Source organism: Dipteris shenzhenensis, chromosome 8, assembly GCF_047967505.1.
Source record: "Dipteris shenzhenensis isolate YYH24624 ecotype China chromosome 8, Dip_SZ_1.0, whole genome shotgun sequence".
Classification (NCBI taxonomy): domain Eukaryota; kingdom Viridiplantae; phylum Streptophyta; class Polypodiopsida; order Gleicheniales; family Dipteridaceae; genus Dipteris; species Dipteris shenzhenensis.
This window is the reverse complement of record NC_141603.1, coordinates 7,900,491-7,919,673: the sequence shown is the minus strand read 5'-3', so window position 1 is coordinate 7,919,673 and position 19,183 is coordinate 7,900,491. Positions and strand designations below refer to the sequence as shown.

The window sequence follows — 19,183 nt, the reverse complement described above, 5'->3', positions numbered from 1 at the left end:
GTATTGATTTTATAGCAGAGCAGTAGATCGCCGTGATCCTTGAGAGTGTTCAACGCAACCTTCTCCACTGGAGCTTCTGCCAAACTCTCCCTAGCAGGCCATGCCTTAGTGGCAAACCATGGCCTGGTACATTGCCTCCTGCTGGTGCTTTCATAGAGGGTGCATTGGACAACTACAACAATTGCTTGGGTATCATTGATCCAGAGATGTAGAGTAGATACTTCTGGGGCAAGTTGGTTATGCATGGCCTCACCCATGGTACAGAGCCCTGGAAGCTCCTCTTACAACAACGAGGCCTTCTCAAGAACACCCCATGCACTGGGGGGCTATGGTAGCAATCACACAGATAGATCTTCTTAGAGGCCCCCCTTATGGGGAAGGGTTCTTCCATGATTAGGAGCCTACATAAGATCTGGCAGATATTAAAAAGTGGCCTCATCTATGATCAGCCCCACTATAGAGAGGAGTTCAAGCATCTCATCCCCTCATTTGACACCTGGAGATCAGGGATCAGGATGGATGTATGCTAGGACAACAGACTCACATTGGATGGGCATAGTGGGACATCGGCTTGCTCCTTTGGTAGATGGATCAGAATACCCATGGAAGCAGAGGTGAGGCTTGGAGCCATAGTGCATATGCGAGGGGCAAGGCACCAGATGAGGGAGATTGACCTCGCCATCCTTGAGCAGCAAGTTGGGTTTCTGGAATAGGTTGGTTTCTTCTTTTAGCTTCATCAGTTTTCTCCATAATCAGCACCTTCAGGGCTATTGTTTTGTATGAAGTTTTTCAAGCATTAATAGAAGGTTCTTTTCTTTGCAAAAACAAAGATATCTCTAAGGAGATCTTTTGGGAAGCACCATCATTCAAAGAAGAATACAACGTGCAAAAACTCATTGATGAGCTTTGAAGAAGCTTAGACATAAGAGCATACATTACACTATGGAGAAGGTAGAACCAACAAAGATGTAGTTTTGTTAAGACTCAAGTGAGCCTGCAACAACGCCTAAGCATGGTGTAGCAGCACAATCATACTAGTACCATCATGCAACATTGACCATATAGTAAAGTATTGAGTAGCTATGCTGGAGTGTAGTCAATACACACACACACACACACAATAAATTTAATTAGTAAATGTATCTCACACACACAGACACTTGTTTCTTTACACACGAACACACACACACATGAATACTTTCCTACCTATGAATTATTCTTTTATGTGCCTACGTGAAATCTTCCCTTTACACTTTCTTTTTAACCACCCCGCATACCAAGCCTAGTAATCATCCCATACCTCCGCTAATCCCTTCTTAACCCATGCACTCATTTGCTCCTTACTCCACTTGTGACTTAAACTTCACTTGTGGCTTTTTTTGTTTTAATTGTCTAAGAATCCATATGGTTGTCTTAGATATATTTTTTTAAAATTATCTAAGAATCCATATGGTTGTCTATATTCCTAGGTAAAGTGATAACAAGCCGGGGAAAACAGGCATTACCTATCTACCCAAACGTAACTATGATGTTCTAACACTTAGTTTGTTTGGATGGTGGCAGGTAAGTGGACCTCGACCTCGGAACCTGGACTGCCTAAGGATTCGACATCTTTTTTTAATATTATATTTGTCAAACTCAATATTATTTAAAGAAAAATTTTGATCGAAATTTTTGCAAACTCTAGTTGCATTTTTTCAACTTAGATGTCTCAAACATTTTTTCCTTCTATGTTTCTATTTTTTAACTTTTTATCCAATTGATGGAATTAATTGTATGGCTCAATTATTGATGGGACTTTTTAATCTAAACACACACACACACACACAACCCATACATTATTTGATTCATTAATGCTAACACATACAAAAACCATATATTTTTTGATCAAGTGATATATATAATGGGATGTGTTTGGCAAGACATTCTTATCAATCAATGTTTCCGTTGAATGCTGCACAGCAGACCTACCATGGCTTATGTTGTTATTGAAAAATTGTTAACCTTTTAACGTTTTTTGTCACATGCTTGTATAGAAATCTCAAGTATGCTGTTATATAATATAGACTCATCAGTCCTGAGATCTATGCTAGAGAATGGTTGAATGATTGTGCACTGCACACACTATGCATGCAGTCCACTATCCTGATCATATCCAATGCCTAATTCATGCAACCAATCCATGCTTTGCCTCATATAATTGAATCACAACTCCTTTGTCTGCTTTCACCTTATCTAAGTTATTGTATCAACCCCTTTCAAAATTGGAGGAATGAAATCCACGAAGCAAACATCTGCAATTCATTCTCACATTCTTTATAAAGTCTAGAAAAAGTACAAAAGGAAATATACCATGCAAATGATAAATTATGCAAAAAATTTGTTGGTCATTTTTAAAATAAAATCGGGCCTTGGCTTGCAAGGCAATGGTCTTTGATGTCTCATTGTGGCCTCTTGTTAAGGCTTAAGACCCTTTCATTAAGAATCAAAGTATGACCCATTACTTTTGAGCCTACCTTGCTAGTTCCAACCTATCAATCATGTAACGACCACCTTGGACCTCCATGCTCCATCTTCTATCATATTACAAATCCACCCTCCCCAATACCTAAAGGTAATGGCCAAATTATCCAAAAATCCTCGTAGAATTGTTTGATCAGCCTCATCCCTTTTCAAGATTGATCTCCTCTACTTAAATCATCTAGATTTTGCATTCATCCCTCCCCAGTCACATTTCTCAGGCCGCATCTCTTACTTGCTCTTTCCCTCCATTGGTCACCACATTTTCACACCAACGAGGCTTCCATGAATGCCCCTGAAATTTCAAAATGGCTATGACAATGCCTCCACGCATTTTGGTAGCAGCAACAACGATTACTGCTTTGACTTCTAACTCAACTACTACTTTGACCTCTTGAGGATAACATCGGGGATATTACATTACTAGAGGCAAGTTGTGGTTGCCATTCTTGAAGGTGCTCCACCCACGATTGTTCTCTCTCTCTCTCTCTCTCTCTCTCTCTCTCTCTCTCTCTCTCTCTCATATTCTCTCATGAGGCACTGGCTAGCGATGAATCTTCTAATAGTTCATGGAAACATTTGAATTGCAAGTGTTTGATTGTTCTCTCTCTCTCTCTCTCTCTCTCTCTCTCTCTCTCTCTCTCTCTCTCTCTCTCTCTCTTTCTCTCTCTCTCTCTCTCATTCTCTCATGAGGCACTAGCTAGCGATGAATCTTCTAAAAGACACTTCTGCATAAAGCATCTCCCATGTGGCTAAGGATGAATGTCAAGTAGTTTTTAGAGTACATGGCTTCATTAGTCTTATGAATGTAACATTGTAAATGGCATGCTTGCAAAATGCCATCATGTGCATGTATACAACGCAAGCTATCTCTCAGCCTTATGTAATAACTTGCCTTGATCAATGGGATTGGCCCCTTTGCAACCACTAAATAGAAAATGTATCCCATGGGCGTACTGATGGGCTAGTATATTTTCTTATCATCATAAGCATCATCAACCTTCTCATCATGATGGCTACACCATCTAACCTTGAAGACATCCCTCGTCCTTGGTAGATCCAGGCATGCATGTTGGATTTTCATGACTGATACGTCCTCTTGGATCCACCTCCGTCCCTTGCATGTCATCTTTTTGTACCTTAGGCAACATCTGAGCCTGATAATTTGCTCGAGCCACCTACTTTTCAACATATCAATTTAAGATGCCTTTAATCTTTTCGAATGTTCACCCTCACTATGCATGGCATCCTCTTTTAGATCGAATCCCATCTGCCTCTTGGCAAAGACCATCAGGAATTCCATCTATCTTATCAGCTCGAGTGAGCCTCACATTTTGCTTGCTTGTTAAGCAATAGTGTGCATAGTGTCTTCTCTTTTTGCATAATCAACAAGCGTAGGAAATGGACCAAATCTAACTGGCTCTGTAACCACCACTTCTTTGAAAAGATGCACATCAACAAAATCTGAAACATCTTGGGTACAATAGCAAAGTATCCACATCGGTTTTGCACCAAATACTTTCCAATAAGAGGGAGAACCACGTGAATTATACCAAGAGTATTTGCCACCAATCAAGATATATACCCACATCAGGCAAGCATACCTAAGAAATCAACCCAGACCGCACATTTGGGATACATGAACTCTTCAATGCTGAAAGAGGGACTCCACAGTATCAAGAAGACGATTTCCCCTTATTCATGAACGATTTAGCGAGAACATCATTTCCATTTCCTATGACATGCAACGCATAAGAAAAATCCCCTCACCCATAAATCTAGCAACATAGTCCTCCATAGGAGAATCACACTCAAAATCTAAGAACTCCCACAACACTCCCAATGTAGGAACCCTCCTACTAAAGAACACTTCTGCTTAATGGCATCAAAATATAGATAGCATGTTGTCTTGTGCTTAACACATTCTCATGAAGACCTCTTTTAGCAAGCTCCACCGCCCTTTGCACAACATCTGTACAAGCTTCCAGGATGGTTTCCACATAAGAGGCATTTATTGGCAAGTGATCTTGTAGAAGGGTGCACTGGCCTATTCGAGAGCAATTGTTAATGATATTAAATCCCTGCGGCATAATCTTATTTTTGGCATTTGTTCTTATTTCTTGAAGGAAAATAATGTTGGATTCCATAGGTTTGCTCATTCCTTTGATGTCGAAGGTGTATTTTGATAGCGATCTTGCATTTAGTAATGTTATCAATATTTCTTTGTTTTGTCGTCGTTGAGTTTGCGATGCTTTTATTGTGACCCATCCTGTGCTCCCATGTAGTATATGCATTTTGCTACGAACGTTCGCATCAACATGAAAATTTCCATTTTGAATAGGATCTAACAGGTATAAGTTGTCAATGTCCTTTACACGCGATAAGGTAGTGTATGCCAGGTCGTGTGCATGCACTCCCCTGGGTGAGAAAGCAAGTCTTTCCAACGTGAGGCCCTATGCACGATGAATTGTTCTCGCTGCTACTGGTTGAATAGGGAATTGCTCTCGAGTGAGTATGCTTGTTTTAGATGGGCTTGCTTGAACTTCCTTTGCAATCCTGAAGATGGGTGTCCATTGCCGCTCAATTTTTGCTTCATAGGTGTCATTGTTGTTTCGTCCAGTTCTTGCCCTAGTCTCTTTGGAAGGGAACAATATCCACACTACTCCTTGCCATTAGCCACTAATGTTGTCACGAAAACTTCATCCGCCACGTTGACCAGACCGTCTTGCTGGTCGATGTTCCCTAAGTAGAGTTCCACTAGCATACCTTCTTTTATTTCTATAATGTTGTGCAGGCCGGATGTCTTTTGCGGGTCGTCTAGGATGCTAGTTTTCATACATGTTGAATGGGAGAAGTGATCCTTTGCACAAAAAACGTGTTGTCTTCCCGTGCAGAATTGCAACACCATGTCATTGTGTTTTTTGTTTGCAAGTTTGTGTAATACAAGTGTGGGAAAGTGTGATCAAATGGGACAGTCGCAAGCATATGTTGTTGATGTACTCCAAATCTTTCTATGTGTGGGTACAGTCTCTGAATGAGTTGAGCGTGTCAATGAATGTGTTGTCGCTCTGGCGCATGATTGACTTTAGCTCGAAGCATTTAGGCTTCGCATGCCAATATGTCTCCGCAAGGCACTCAAGCTCATTATGTGGTAGTTTAGAAACCCAAGAATCTTTTATGGGCTTTACTTGATAGAAGTCTCCACATGTGATCACGTCCACGTTGCCAAAGAAGTGAATGTGGTCTCTTTTTAAAGTGTGCATTCTTAAATCGGCAAAGTTATTCTTCCCACTAACGAGATCTCATCGAACATAATGAGTTGCAATTGTGAGTATAGGGTCGTCAATGTGTCCAACCTTTCTTTCAACAGTGATGTCAAGTTATTTGTGTGTGTTGGAAGGTGCAATGCTGAGTGGATAGTGTTTCCATTAATATTACGAGAGGCCTTTTCGGTGTATGCAAGCATGAGCACCTTTGGCAAGTTGTAGTCCATATCTGGTAGTTGCATGTTCTAATGTCTTAGCAACCCCTGCACTATTAAAAGTAGAAGGTATATTTTTCCACTGCCTGCCCCTCCCATTAGGAATAGATGTATCTTCTCTTTTGGATGTAGATGTTTTCAGAGCATAACGTTGTCAAATAGCTCTCGCTGCTCCTTGTTGAGAATTCTAATTTCATGAAAATACTCGGCGTTGTCCATTAGTACGTGCTCTTTCAGTGTAATTGTAAATTGGTTGTTCTTTATAGCTTTAGATATTCTAGGCATATCCAACGATATGTCGTAATTATTTTCATTTTGGTGTCCGATGTCATAAGGTGGGCTATCATTGTTGCTTTAGAAAGCTTCACTATTCTCATGGAAGTTATGCAAGTCGTCATGGTGGTCAAGCTCGTAGTTGTATTTTTTTCGGTTCACTTCTATACCGGCTTCTCCTGCAACATATGCATCTATCCAAGTTTCATGTTTTTTCAATTCCTCTTCCTCATCCCCTTTGAAGGGGTAATACAAAAGGATTTGCTCACGATAGCAGTTGTCAGGGTCTTTAAATTTGTTGAACCTTACGAACCTCAAAATTTTAGACTTTTTTTTTTTTGGTAGGAGTTGTTGTAGTGGTTGTATTCGGCTGTGAAAGTCATGAGGCAAATGTTGTCCAACCCTCTTCTGGCGTTGTATTTGTCAATAATTATCCGACAAGAGATTTTGGTGGTGTCACTGTCGAGGGTTTGCAGCTACTCCTTTCGTTTCAAAATGAATGCTCTTTTGCCAGTTTCATTTGTGTTGATGAATTGGAATTCTTTGCTAGACTTATGCAAGGGTAGAGATAAAGTGATAAACGCTGCAAGTTGTGCACTCATTTGCTGTGCATGCAAGAAAGCATTTCCCATCTTTCTTAATCTCTCTTGCATGGGATTGTTTTCTTGTATGCATGTGGCCAATGCATCTCTCATCGACTGCGTGATGGTGCTATCCATTTTCGTGATGTAGGATGTGCAATAAGATGCTGCAGCATACGGGTCCATGATGAATTGTATATCCATATTTGATTGCCACAAGAAGCTAATCTTCCTATTGAATGCATTTGTGAAGATGTCTTTTGGCTCACGTCAAGAATAATGTCGTCTTTGTTATTGAAGCTCATAATGAAAGGATATATGATTCCACGCTTATATAGAAAGAGTCCAACCACACTGCAAGAACGATGTGTTTCCTCTTGGGTCAATACTTTCTATTTGTTGGCAAATACGAAGGTAACTTCCTTTGCATTTGTCTCTCTCAGTATGTTCCAATGGACTGAGTATCATCGGTGCATGCAATGGAGATTTTGGATAGTGGAACCTGCAAGACCTTTGGTGTCCCTTCGTACACGTTCTTGTATGTTTGTGCATTTGTATCTCCTCATTTAACAAAGTCCTTATCGCATGTGATGTGTTCATCCACAAATGCTATCACCTCATTTTGATTGTCTGAATGATACTTCGGTGCCTCTTCAACCCACAAGATCCCATGCTCGTGCTGGCTACCTCTGTTCTGGAATTTTGTGACAAAGAAGTAATCAACGCCACCAAGTATAGAGTTGTCATTGTGAAGTAGCCATATCATATTCTGTAGTTTGTGTGTGTAGTATCTTGCACATAAAGTGGGATTCTCTCTAACCAACTGCATGGTGCCTGCTGTTTCATGCATTTGATTTTATCCAAGTGCCCCTTTGCTATGAAACATTTGATTTTCTCCAAGTGCCCCTTTGCTGTATGTTCATATAGATCGAATCATTTGATGGATCAAAACTTTTATTGCTTTGAAAAAAACATTCGCAATATTGTGACCGAATTTTAGTGACGTGTGTTATTTCCCACTTTATTATATCCAAATATGTTAGTTTGCTATTGTCTTGGAAATTCGAAATAAAGCAAAGGGAAATTCAACTCCTCACTATGCTCATCTTTGAAGATGCCTAATGGTTTTTGATTTTTTGAGGGTGCTACATAAATGGCTTGTGTCTCAAAATCTATAACTTGTTCTGCAGCAACCAAGTTATGTATTAACGTGTCTGTTTGCACATCGTCTTCTTCTATTGGGTCATCATGATTTTTACATTTAATTGTAGTAGAATTATTTTGTGATGATGTTGCCACAAGGACCACTTTGTACCAATTGTTGTTTATGGTAACGTTGTTTGATTTATACAATGGTGTTTAACAAGTACTATCAATGCTTTCATAAGAGTGTATGGTTGAACTTTGCCCATTGCAAAGGTTGTTTTGTATTCCATTTTTCTTTTGATTCCAACGACGACGGCATGATCCTCGTCTAAGAAACGTGGCAAAACCCATTGTATCTTACTTGTGTTGGCAAGCACGTTCACGATACTTCTAGCCCAACTGACCATTGAAACTCATTTCTCTAATTTGGGCGAAAGCAAGTCTTGGTGCAACTAAGTATCGTTCAACATGCAGACAGCATGCAATGGTGCATTTATTGATATGTTGGACGAGGTGAAGAATTTGGGGACAACATTTGCTTTTACTACTTTCTTACACTCATGGCATATTTTGTATGCTTTTCTATAAATTCTATGTTGATATTTTCTCTTTTTTCTTGTACCCATTCAAATGCTACCTTGTTAAGGTTTTTTTTTTTTTTTTTGAAAAACAATCTCTCGCAAGAAAAGCAATCATATGATGGTGTGTCTTTAATGTTTTTGATATATCTATGTACATGATGCAACCATCGAAGAAGAAGATGATGGTTTAGAGGCTTGTAATTCCTGATTCATTCCACTATCCATGTCTTCCTTCCTTCGTTTTATTTTGACAACCTTGTGTCTGATAGTGGACATTGAAATGTTGTAGGAGGGGAAAACCTATTGCATATACTCTCTAATCCTTGTATATTTCGCGTGGCCTTCAAGCACGAACTTCTTCAGGCATTCATCCATATTTTGAGACCATCATCTTCTTCTAGGTACATTGTCGACAAATTTATATGGATAAACTTTCATAGTTGAACTTTTCATTAGTATTTGCATGGTTGAGCTCGCATTAGGAGAGTTATAGTATTCACCAATTTTTTTAATCTTGTTATTGTTCTCAAGAAATAACTCAAATTTAAATGCATATGTTGCTACGAATACAAACAATGCGAACGAATCAAAAGGATTAAACGTGAAGCCTTCATCTTCTATGCAATGTAGATAACTTGAACTCCTGCATAGATACTCTCAAATAGTGGATTGTGAAACCGGCTCTTCCACTCAATAAAGCTTAATGTTGTCGATGCTATGAAATCCTTCACTTTCTCACATATGGAAGCTTTTAAAGAATGAGGTGATATGTGAAAGTGAAGGAGATATGATATGCACAATAAAGCACATGTATTGTCTGGGTAGTTTTGTATGAATTTTGCATCGATGGACTCATTTATTTGAATTCTCTTATTAACCATTTCGTTGTCGAGGGTGCGAGGAAGATTTGCCATTAAAATCTTACAATCACAGAACCTTTATTGCAAAGCTCAAGTGAAATAAGAAGCTCAACACTCTGCAGAAGTCTTTATTACAAAGCAAGCAATATGTACATAGTGTTTTTCTTACAAGCAAACATCTCGTTGTGCTCAGCAAAATAGACTTCTGCTTACAACAACTACATGCTCTATGGAGCCTCCTCGGTAGCAGGAGCAATGAAATCGGTCACGCATCTGAAGTTGTTTGTCAGGAAACGCCCCTCAACCTTTTTACTGAAGAGATATGACTTCAACAAAGACGTATTCCCATGAAGCAACTTCACAAAAGGTCGAGGAAGCCTTAAAACTTTGTCAACAATTGCATCCTTTAGAGTGACATCAATCAACACCCCCTCAATTGTTGTTATCAGAGCTTTCACTTTAGGGATTTTTATGAGGGAAGAGGTTTTATCGCAAGACAAACAGAAGATATTATCAGCATTTCTCGATATCTTTGTTCCCTTGCAAATACCATAAGCATTCTCATACAACGGTAAGTTAACACCCATCACTGTCAAAGTGGGACACAATCCCAAACAAGATATAAATACTATTGGTCGTCAAAAAGAAAAAAAGGAAAGATTGTATAGAAAAGCTTTGTGGCGAGACCTGGTTGCCATAACTGATGTGCTAGATATGAGCACTAAAAACATGGGAAAGATAAGCTCCAAGCGACATGTCGTTAATGGGCACGATTATTGTGATGTCAAGCATATTGAGCACAATAGGTTGCGTGTTCTTGCAGCCAACATTATGCAATATAAACTTTGCCTCTCCAAAGACCTTAAACTTCTGTGCAATCTTCACATAGTCGGATTGCTCCAGAAGGTCAGCAGCTCTCATGCATTTGCAGATTGCCCACAAACCATTTAGATGTCCACAATTGCGGCACACATACTTTGATGAATGGGGAAAGAAAGAGCAAGCAATGAATTTTTGGAGGGGGGAATAGATCTTACTATTATCAGATCCTCAAGAAGGTCCCTGTCTCCCACGATTAACTCATCGCATTGCTTGTAAGAGGCTCCTAGCTTGATAACAGTTGCGGCCAAAGTTGCTAAAGGAAGCTGATTTCCCTCTTGTTTATGAGATTTTTGCATCTTTCTTTGAACTGGCAGATAGTGCCCTGGGGATAGATTTTTGGCACTACACCGAAAGGCTCTATCCTCTGCCCACCCTAGTCGAAGGGTCAAAGGCAATGCTGTAGTCAGTGGTCCCTCCATCACTCCTTGGGTTTCTAAAGCAAACTGAGAAATTACTTATCCTTAACCTATGTTCAAGAACTTCACAAACTCTCCATAAAAGAGCTCATCTATGTGCAAGGTTATGAAGCCTAGACCAACCCTATCAACAACGAGGTCAACTTTCAAGCATCTCTGGTAATTTGTACCGGTGAGCATGTATGTTCCGTACTTATTTAGGACCTTTCCATCAAACACACAATTTTTGATTGTCAGATCATTCTCCGAAACTTGGAGGACTTTCAGCACTCGCTCAATTTCAGGACCGCACCAGTTATGGGCCTCATGGAGAGTGGGTACGTTCACATTCTCTACACATGGCAGATACTCTTCCTTTACCTCAACTAACTTGGGTTTCTTATCATCCAGAAGATGGATTTCACCAAGCTTTCGCTTGGGGCATGGCTTGCTAGTTGTAGATGCTTTCACGGTGGGGGGCGGGGAACAACTCAAAACCACCTACAAGCGTTAAAGGCAGAAGGCCAAACGCCTCCACAACCATGACGATGGACCCTTTGCAGGGCCAACAAGGCGCTTGGTGTGTGCGTGCATCACAATTTGCCATGAAATTTTCGGCTGCCCAGAGGTTGGGCGGAGTTTTGCGCACACCTTGGGAGTGTGTATGAGCTACGGAGTCATGGTAAACTAAACCAGGGTTCAAAAAGGAAGGTTAGGGTAAAGGGGACGAAAGCTTCAAACTTGTCATCTTCTCCAGTTGCTCTGTTATTTTTCTGAGCTGGTGATCCGCCATAGCTACCAAGCTCCAAGCTTTTCCCCTCCTCATCCCTTCATTCCCATATCCCTCTCTCCTTCTCTTTTTCTTCCCCTTTGCGTTGCTCTCTTCACCCCCGAACCTTATCTTTCATCTCATCTCTTCTTGTTGCGAGTCCCAGTCCACGGCTGTCTGCCCCCATGGAGCATCCTGTCCTCGCCTCGGAAGCTCCGTTTCCTCCTGGCGACGATTCCCCCCCCGGCGGCTCGTCCTGGCGGCGGCAGCAGCAGCAGCAGCAGTTTGGTGATTATTCTTCCTATGCTGGATATCGTTCTTCTGCTGACCAATATCTTCAGCAACAGACCGCATCTCATTCGGCAAGATCACAGCATCTGGCCTGGTCTGGTGACGATCTTAGCTCTCAAGGTAAGGCTTATCAGCTCACAAATTTAGACGGGGCATACGGCAATCAAAAGCCGAATGCAGATTCGCGGTACCCGCCGCTTCCAGGGTACGAATCGGCATATTATTCTCAAAAGGAGGACATGTCTTGTCCGAATAAGAAGCACAATTCGCATTATCTTCAAGAAAACATAGATGCCATGTTTCAAAATCAGAAAGGGAGCGCCGTTGGGGCTTATAAGTATGATGATCTGAACGAGAGAGCCGAGATTTATGGTATGCAGAAAAAGTTATCAGAGAGGCTGTATGCGCCCAATTCTAATGGAATTGGCATGGCGCCCTCCGCAATCAACGAAAATGGCGATGGTAGGGCAGAGCGGGAAGGAATAGGAGGCTGGATCTCCGAGGAAGGGCAGCAGGACAATTCCAAGGAAGAAAGACCAGGTGTCGGAGGTTGGATAAGTGATTCACAGGATCAGGTCGCTAGGGGCGCTTTACGGTACGAAGAGGTGGGAAGCAGCTTCAACGGAGCGAACGGTAGTCGTGGCGTTGCTTCCAAAGCACTGGAGTCTTACCGCAAAGGAGGTTACCGCAGGGAAAGGTCATTGAGTCCTCCTCCCCGAGATGAGGACCGTCCAGAGGGTTCTAGTCAGCTTGATAACCAGGCTGCGGGTTCAATTGGAGAGGCAAGTACTGGGAAGAAGAGACGTAGTCGATGGGAACCGCAGGCAGATGGCGAGGGAGATACTCAGGACAGTGCAGAATCGGGAGTCAAAAGAAGAAAATCGAGATGGGCTGCTGAGGAACCGAAGACTCTTCTGGGACAATTTCAGTTGCCGGATTTTGTGAAGGAGCTGACAGGGGGCGTGGATCTTGATCCTGAGCTCCAGGCTCTGAATATCAAACTTCTAGACATTAACAGAAGGCTACAGACTGGACAGGTGCTGGAGGAGAGGGCTGATGGAACCAGGTCCCCTTCTCCCGAGCCCATCTATGATAATATGGGCATCAGAATTAATACGAGGGAATACAGGGCCAGAGAGAGGCTTACCCGAGAGAGGCAGGAGATCATTGCCGAATTGGTTAAAAAAAACCCAGCATTCAAGCCCCCTGCTGATTATAGACCTCCAAAGCTCTACAAAAAGCTGTATATACCTGTGAAGGAATATCCAGGGTACAATTTTATAGGATTGATTATCGGTCCTCGGGGTAATACACAAAAAAGAATGGAAAGAGAGACCGGTGCAAAAATTGTGATTCGTGGTAAAGGTTCTGTTAAGGAGGGTAGGTTACAGCAAAAGAGGGATATGAAGCCAGATCCTGGTGAAAATGAGGACTTGCACGTGTTGGTTGAAGCAGATACCCCAGAATCTTTAGAGGAGGCTGCGGGTATGGTGGAAAAGCTTCTTGTACCGGTTGAAGAAGGACGGAATGAGCATAAAAGGGCACAGTTACGGGAGCTTGCTGCACTCAATGGCACTATCCGCGATGATGAATTTTGCCGCCTTTGTGGGGAACCTGGACATCGTCAATTTACGTGCCCTGCTCGCAACTCTACGTTCAAAAGTGATGTGGTATGCAGAATTTGTGGGGACGGTGGCCATCCTACAATTGACTGTCCAATGAAAGGTTCTAGTCTGAATAAAATGGATGATGAATACAATAACTTTTTAGCCGAACTTGGTGGAGGGCAAGATTCCAGCAGCAGGCCAAGTGCCGGTGATGTGGGCACAGGTAGACAGATGGGTCCGACTTTAGCTCTGCCAGGGCTTGCCGGAGGTAATCCTCCATGGTCAGGTGGCACAGGAACAGGTGGATTAGTAGCTCTCGGAGAGATGGCCAGTGGACGTTCTGGATTCTCCGGAGGGAATTTTGGTCCTCCTGGTGTGGGATTAGGCAATGCAAATGCTCAACAAGGATTGAGCACAAAGTTTAGTAAAGACACAGATGATTCCAATTTGTATGTGGGCTATTTGCCTCAGTCTGTGGATGATGAGGGTGTGATAAGACTTTTCTCTCCTTTTGGTAAGATAGAGGATTCCAAGCTAATTAAAGATCGTGTGACTGGATTGAGCAAGGGTTATGGGTTTGTCAAGTTTTCTGATCCTGCTGCTGCAGCACAGGCTGTGACACACATGAATGGTTATAGGTTGGATGGAAAGGTTCTGGCAGTGAGGGTAGCAGGCAAACCGCCCCCTCCAGTTGGTCCTGCAATGCCTGGTGGACCACCTCCACCTGGAATGGATTCTATGGGCTTTTCTCAGCAGCAAGGAGGACCTCCTGGTACTGCTATGCATGGTAGCCATATGGGTCCTCCCCCTCCTTGGGGTACAGCTCAGCTGCCTCCCTATAATCCTTATGGCCCGCCATCTAGCTCATATGGAGGTCCACCTCCCATGCAGGGTGGGCCTCCGGGGCAAGTGCCTTTTCCACCTTATGGAGGCCCCTATTCTGGTTCTATGGGGCAGCGGCCACCTCCATCTCAGGGTTTACCAGGCGCACCTTCCCAGGGCACACCTGGAGGTCCTCCAGGTCTACAGAGCTCTGGGGTTGCAGGAGCAGGTTCTACTTCTATGACACCAAGACCTACTGGAGTGACTGCTTTTCCTCCATTCTCCCAGTACTCTAGTTACGTGGGAACAATGCCACCTCCAGGGAGCTCTGGATCACTTGGTCCACATCCGGCTGGGGCAGGTTCAATGCCTCCATGGGCTATGACTACCAGTACCTCTACCACATCAATGTCTAATGTGCAACAAGGCGATGGCGTGGAATCTGAATATGAGAAATTCATGTCAGAGATGGGACGCTGACAGGTATGCTTTCTGTGGTTTTCCTATTGTGATCTCCTTATACCCTCAATACTAGAGGTCTCTTATTGAGAGTAGGACACTTTCGAGGTGTTTTGTGATGCTGTAACTTAGACAAAGATTAGTTCTGTTTGCTCTGCTGTGGTTGCTAGGTAGTGAGCATTATGCATTAATGGACGGAGGCTGGTGTTTAAAGGTAAGCTAGCTGGGAATGTGTTTGCATCGCATTGTTTCCCTTTCCATGTTGGCGGGCAGGCAGAAAGTTGTGTATTGCTCATGTGGTCACATGTTATATGCTATGTGCTGGGCTACCATGCTATCATTGTGTGTTGGAATGCAGGAAGCTAATCCTTGGTTTTGGATATTGTCATCATACTGATTGGCAGGTTAACAGCTAGTGGCAGCAGTTCTGCTATCACTCATTTCTAAAATGTTGACTTGAGATATGCTCTCTAACTCTTTTGTTGACAATGGAGAGGGCGCTGTACGCAGAAAATTGATGAATCATGGCCTATCAACGTGTGCTGTTTATGGCTCTTCATTTCGTGTTGTGATGAGGCTTAGCTGCCATAGCTCAAGATCTGGCTTTATAGTAGTTTTGATTATAGCTCATTTTCAGGATTTTCAGGATAATGCAACACTGACCCTTGAACTGCTAATTGCTTACGGTGCATTGTCAGGATTTCAGAATAATGCAGCCCTGAGTCTTGAACTTCTAATGCTTAGATAGTGAGGTGCGATGGTAAAAGGATTGTTGTTTTAAGGTTTCTTACATGTTCTACTCACCAAATGAACTCTTTTTTTGGATTAATTCGTTCCCCATCAAGGTCCGGACAGATGGTAGTCGTGGCTTTTGCATTGGCTCTAAATATTTTGATCATTGCCATTGAAGCTAGCTTTTCCAGTGCGCTGGACTTAATTTGCCAGATCTTAGCCTTTGCAGGGACTCTAGGAGATCACGTAGAGTTGTAAGAGGTTACTTGGGCCCACTTAGGTTGTTTGGTAATTGTAACCCTTTTGCACCACATAATGGCTATTCATTGTAGGTTTAATCCATATGGCAAATGGGGAGCTTAAGTCACATTGGTGGTGAGGTGGTATGCTGCAGAGTTTTATTATGCGCAACGTCATGGAATTTGCCATTATGGAAGGGCCAGTGGGAAATTTAGTAGGTATGTGTGAATTTGATCAAGTGAAGGTATTCCCTTTACTTCTTTTTAGTATTCTTGCTGAGGTAAAGATGAGGTTAACACAATCTCTTTTCAGAAGGTAATTTCTGACATGTGCTTGCTTATTGTCCGCTGGCACCACTAATATGGCTGTTCTGGAGTGGGTGAAAGTTATTTTGCTTTGTCTGCCGACTGTTTTCTAGCATTTTTCCCCTTTAGTGCTTTGAGAAGCCTGCGGTGGGCTAGGCATTTTGTAGAGAGGATTTATGTTGACTGTGACCTGTAGATCATATTTTATTAGCTAGACACGACAGTTGGTGTCATGTGTACCTGCGGTTGGCTGTTTTTGGACATCTGTAAGATTTCACATTGCCTTGCTATTCAGATTCATTGAGAAGGTACAAAGATCATGAAACGTCACACCAAATCCAGTTTACTTGGATACTGATCTTTGTTGTCCGATCGTCATATTATTCTAACAAGCTGCATTTTAAGGCATCTCACCCATGATGGAATGTGCAGTGGCTGGCTGTGAACATGGCTTTGCATTTGGCTGGATGGCGCTGGTAGTTATGTGGTCACTTTGCTTGCAAAGTAGTGGTACGATATCTTTTCATGTTTTTTTGCTAAATTCGATTAGGTCTTGTGGTGGTTGATAAATGCAGCATTTGTACTTCTTGTTGCAACGATGATCTGTGGATGTCAATGGGATTTGCTGCCGCAGAACAGATAGATAATAACCAACAATCTCTCTCATTGCATGTAGCTAGCTAGCCTGCACTTGTGAGATTCTCTACTTTTTACTCCAAAGCTTTTTAGATAAGCCATGCCATAGTTGGACATCATCTACTTTTTAAATTGACCCAGCAAATGTTGTGGTGGATTCTTCCCTATTTTGGGGATATTTCTAGAATGGGATGAAATAGTGTAAATGCCACATGTTCCTAAGTTGGGAATTCTTCTGGGTCCTTAGAAACCAACCCCATTTGATTGGGAGCCATACGTTCTCATTCTCAGTCTTCTTGGCCTCTTTTTTTTTCTGCTATTTTTCCTGTCTTGGCTTTTGTTTTATGCAGGGCACTGTTCTTCAGATGGTAGAAGGTCTTTGAACTAGGCTTTTCCCCTTTTTTTCTCTTTGGGGCTTTTGTTTTCATAAAGGTTTTGTGTCGCTCTCCTGGTCAGATATTTGAACTAATTTTTGACGCACCTGTATGCGTTTTTTTTTTCAAGCTTCCATTAGGAGGGCAGGCTATATTTGCCTGCCGATGAGAGTATGAGCATTGTTTTGCTAATGAAGAAGAGCCTTTCCTAATACTGCTTTCTATTGTGTGCAAGGTTTTTACAGAGAGATCCCCCCTCACCCCAGTCCTCAGAAAAGCCATATACCCAAAAAACCATAGTTAGCCTTTCTTCATTTTTCACCTTTGTTTCTATTCTTTGTTGTCCTCACATTTTACTTTGCTCGCGTTCTTGCCTTCTTCAGCATAGCTTATTTGTGGGTGGCTAATTTCTAGTACATTTTAGTTTCTAGCTTTTGATGTCTTGTTCGACTTGAGAGCTTGTGGAATTGGTCTCCTGAACAACTCACCAGGTCGTGTAGTTTTTGTTTACTAAGTGATCTGAGAAGTGACTTCATCTACTAGGCTTGAGAGCTTGTGGAATTGGTCTCCTGAACAACTCTGTAGTTTTTGTTTACCTTTACCAAGGTAAGGGCAAGTGATCTGAGAAGTGACTTCATTTACTAGGCTTGCAAGTTGCATCTAGATTCTAATTCTGTCAATATTGCAATCCTAGGGTTTCTCTTCATTTGGATAGTCTGTAGGTTCCTAAGGCCTCCTCTGTGCCCGTGTAGAACAATGCAGTCTCTATAATGTGCAAGTATATAGGAGGTTTGCTCTCCAAATGCAAATGCATCACTTGGTTTGCTTTGTGCTAGATTCGGTGCATGGCTTTCCAGCTATGGAGGCTATGCAGCTTATCGTGCCATTAGAGGGTGTGGGGGGAGACCTAGAGTGTATTGACCTTGAAATTGCAGCGTTGGTGTACCAGAGACTTGAGACAAGTTTTCAAAAATAACAGATTTTCGTTTTTGTGTTGTTTCACTTTTTGTGATTGAATGCAGAATTGGATCAGGAAAAGGGTACTTGACATCTAACACGACATTGATCTTCACCACTAGTCTAGAATTAAGGGACGTTCGGGTGCATGCTGTGGAAAAGGTAGATTCATCTTTTATGTAGATGACCGGTCTCTAGAGTCGTGGATTGAACCTTTTTGTTGAAGGCAATACCATATACGGCCTCTAAGCTCTTGCTTTGATGACAAGTGACAATTTGAAAATTGATGAGGCGACCTTTTAGTTTTTGCTTGAGTGACCAGCTTATAAAAGCTAGGAGAGAGCCCTTATGCTTATCTTGATAGTACAAAGTCCACTTTATTTTAGAATTACCATGTACTAGCTGTTCAGAATTGTATGCATTCACATTTTACATACTTCAAATTTTCTTATATGTTTTGCTGCTCTCCATGAAATTTGTTTCAACAATATTCCATGCATGTCGATGGCCAAGGAGTGTCAAATCTAGCTCGCTAGTAGTTGAAGTGGCATTAGATTTCATTATCAAACACATCCCATTTGTGATTCAGGTTTTTGATGATCTTTTCATCATTATCAACATAAGAAGTGTGTCATTTTGGTAATGCATTCCATGAATCAATCAACACAAAATTTTGGAGTACTCTTCAATGTGACTTGTGATCTAACTTGTAATGTTCCATCATGTGATGACACATGTAGCACATCAGAAGCTAGTGTGGGAGTGCCCATGGATGACTATAGGTTGGAGTGTTCATAGCTTGCACAAGAGTCATGAGGGGGTGCTACATGTCGTAAGTAGGGTGATGTGGGGAAGAATAGCTTTAAAGGAGTGTTAAATCCTCTTGATATCAAGGTAAATGATCCTACAAAGCTTATGAAGGTGTGCAAGATATTGAACCTTTAAAGCAAGCCAAACAAAATGGATCCTATAGAACAAGCATATGCTCATCTTCTTTTGTGTGCTTATCTTTTTCCTTTAGTTATGCTAAGGCTGCATGGTGGCCTGGTAAAAATTGTTGCACAAGCAGCTAGCACTGTAGCATAGTGGCTTGGTAAAAATTGTTGCACAAGCAGCTAGCACTATTTGAGTGCAAAGGATCGATGCAGCTTAAATAAGGGCATCCTCACAAAATCTCTATGGAGGAGGGGCATCATAGTAGAGGAGGAGTGCTCCTATCTTCTTGTTGATATCCCTATACAAGTTCTCGATGACCATTGTATGTTGTTGATC

The 19,183-nt window shown here is 42.0% G+C and overlaps 1 protein-coding gene across 3 annotated transcripts; it reads left to right on the top strand.

Moving 5' to 3' along the window:
* The first annotated feature begins 11,451 nt into the window (after positions 1-11,451).
* LOC147899048 (uncharacterized) lies at positions 11,452-19,183 on the top strand. Of its 3 annotated transcripts, XM_087378288.1 has the most exons (3): positions 11,452-14,691; positions 14,838-14,881; positions 15,072-19,183. In XM_087378288.1, the coding sequence occupies exon 1, from the start codon at positions 11,674-11,676 to the stop codon at positions 14,686-14,688; it is 3,015 nt and encodes a 1,004-aa protein (XP_087234414.1). In that variant the 5' UTR covers positions 11,452-11,673; the 3' UTR covers positions 14,689-14,691; positions 14,838-14,881; positions 15,072-19,183. The 3 variants fall into 3 exon arrangements, with proteins under 3 accessions (XP_087234414.1, XP_087234413.1, XP_087234412.1); XM_087378287.1 differs by lacking the exon at positions 14,838-14,881; XM_087378286.1 differs by having other exon boundaries at positions 14,838-19,183.

Excerpts from the sequence above, each read along its gene's own strand:
- LOC147899048 (XM_087378287.1), top strand. The coding sequence starts at position 11,674 with ATGGAGCATCCTGTCCTCGCCTCGGAAGCTCCGTTTCCTCCTGGCGAC.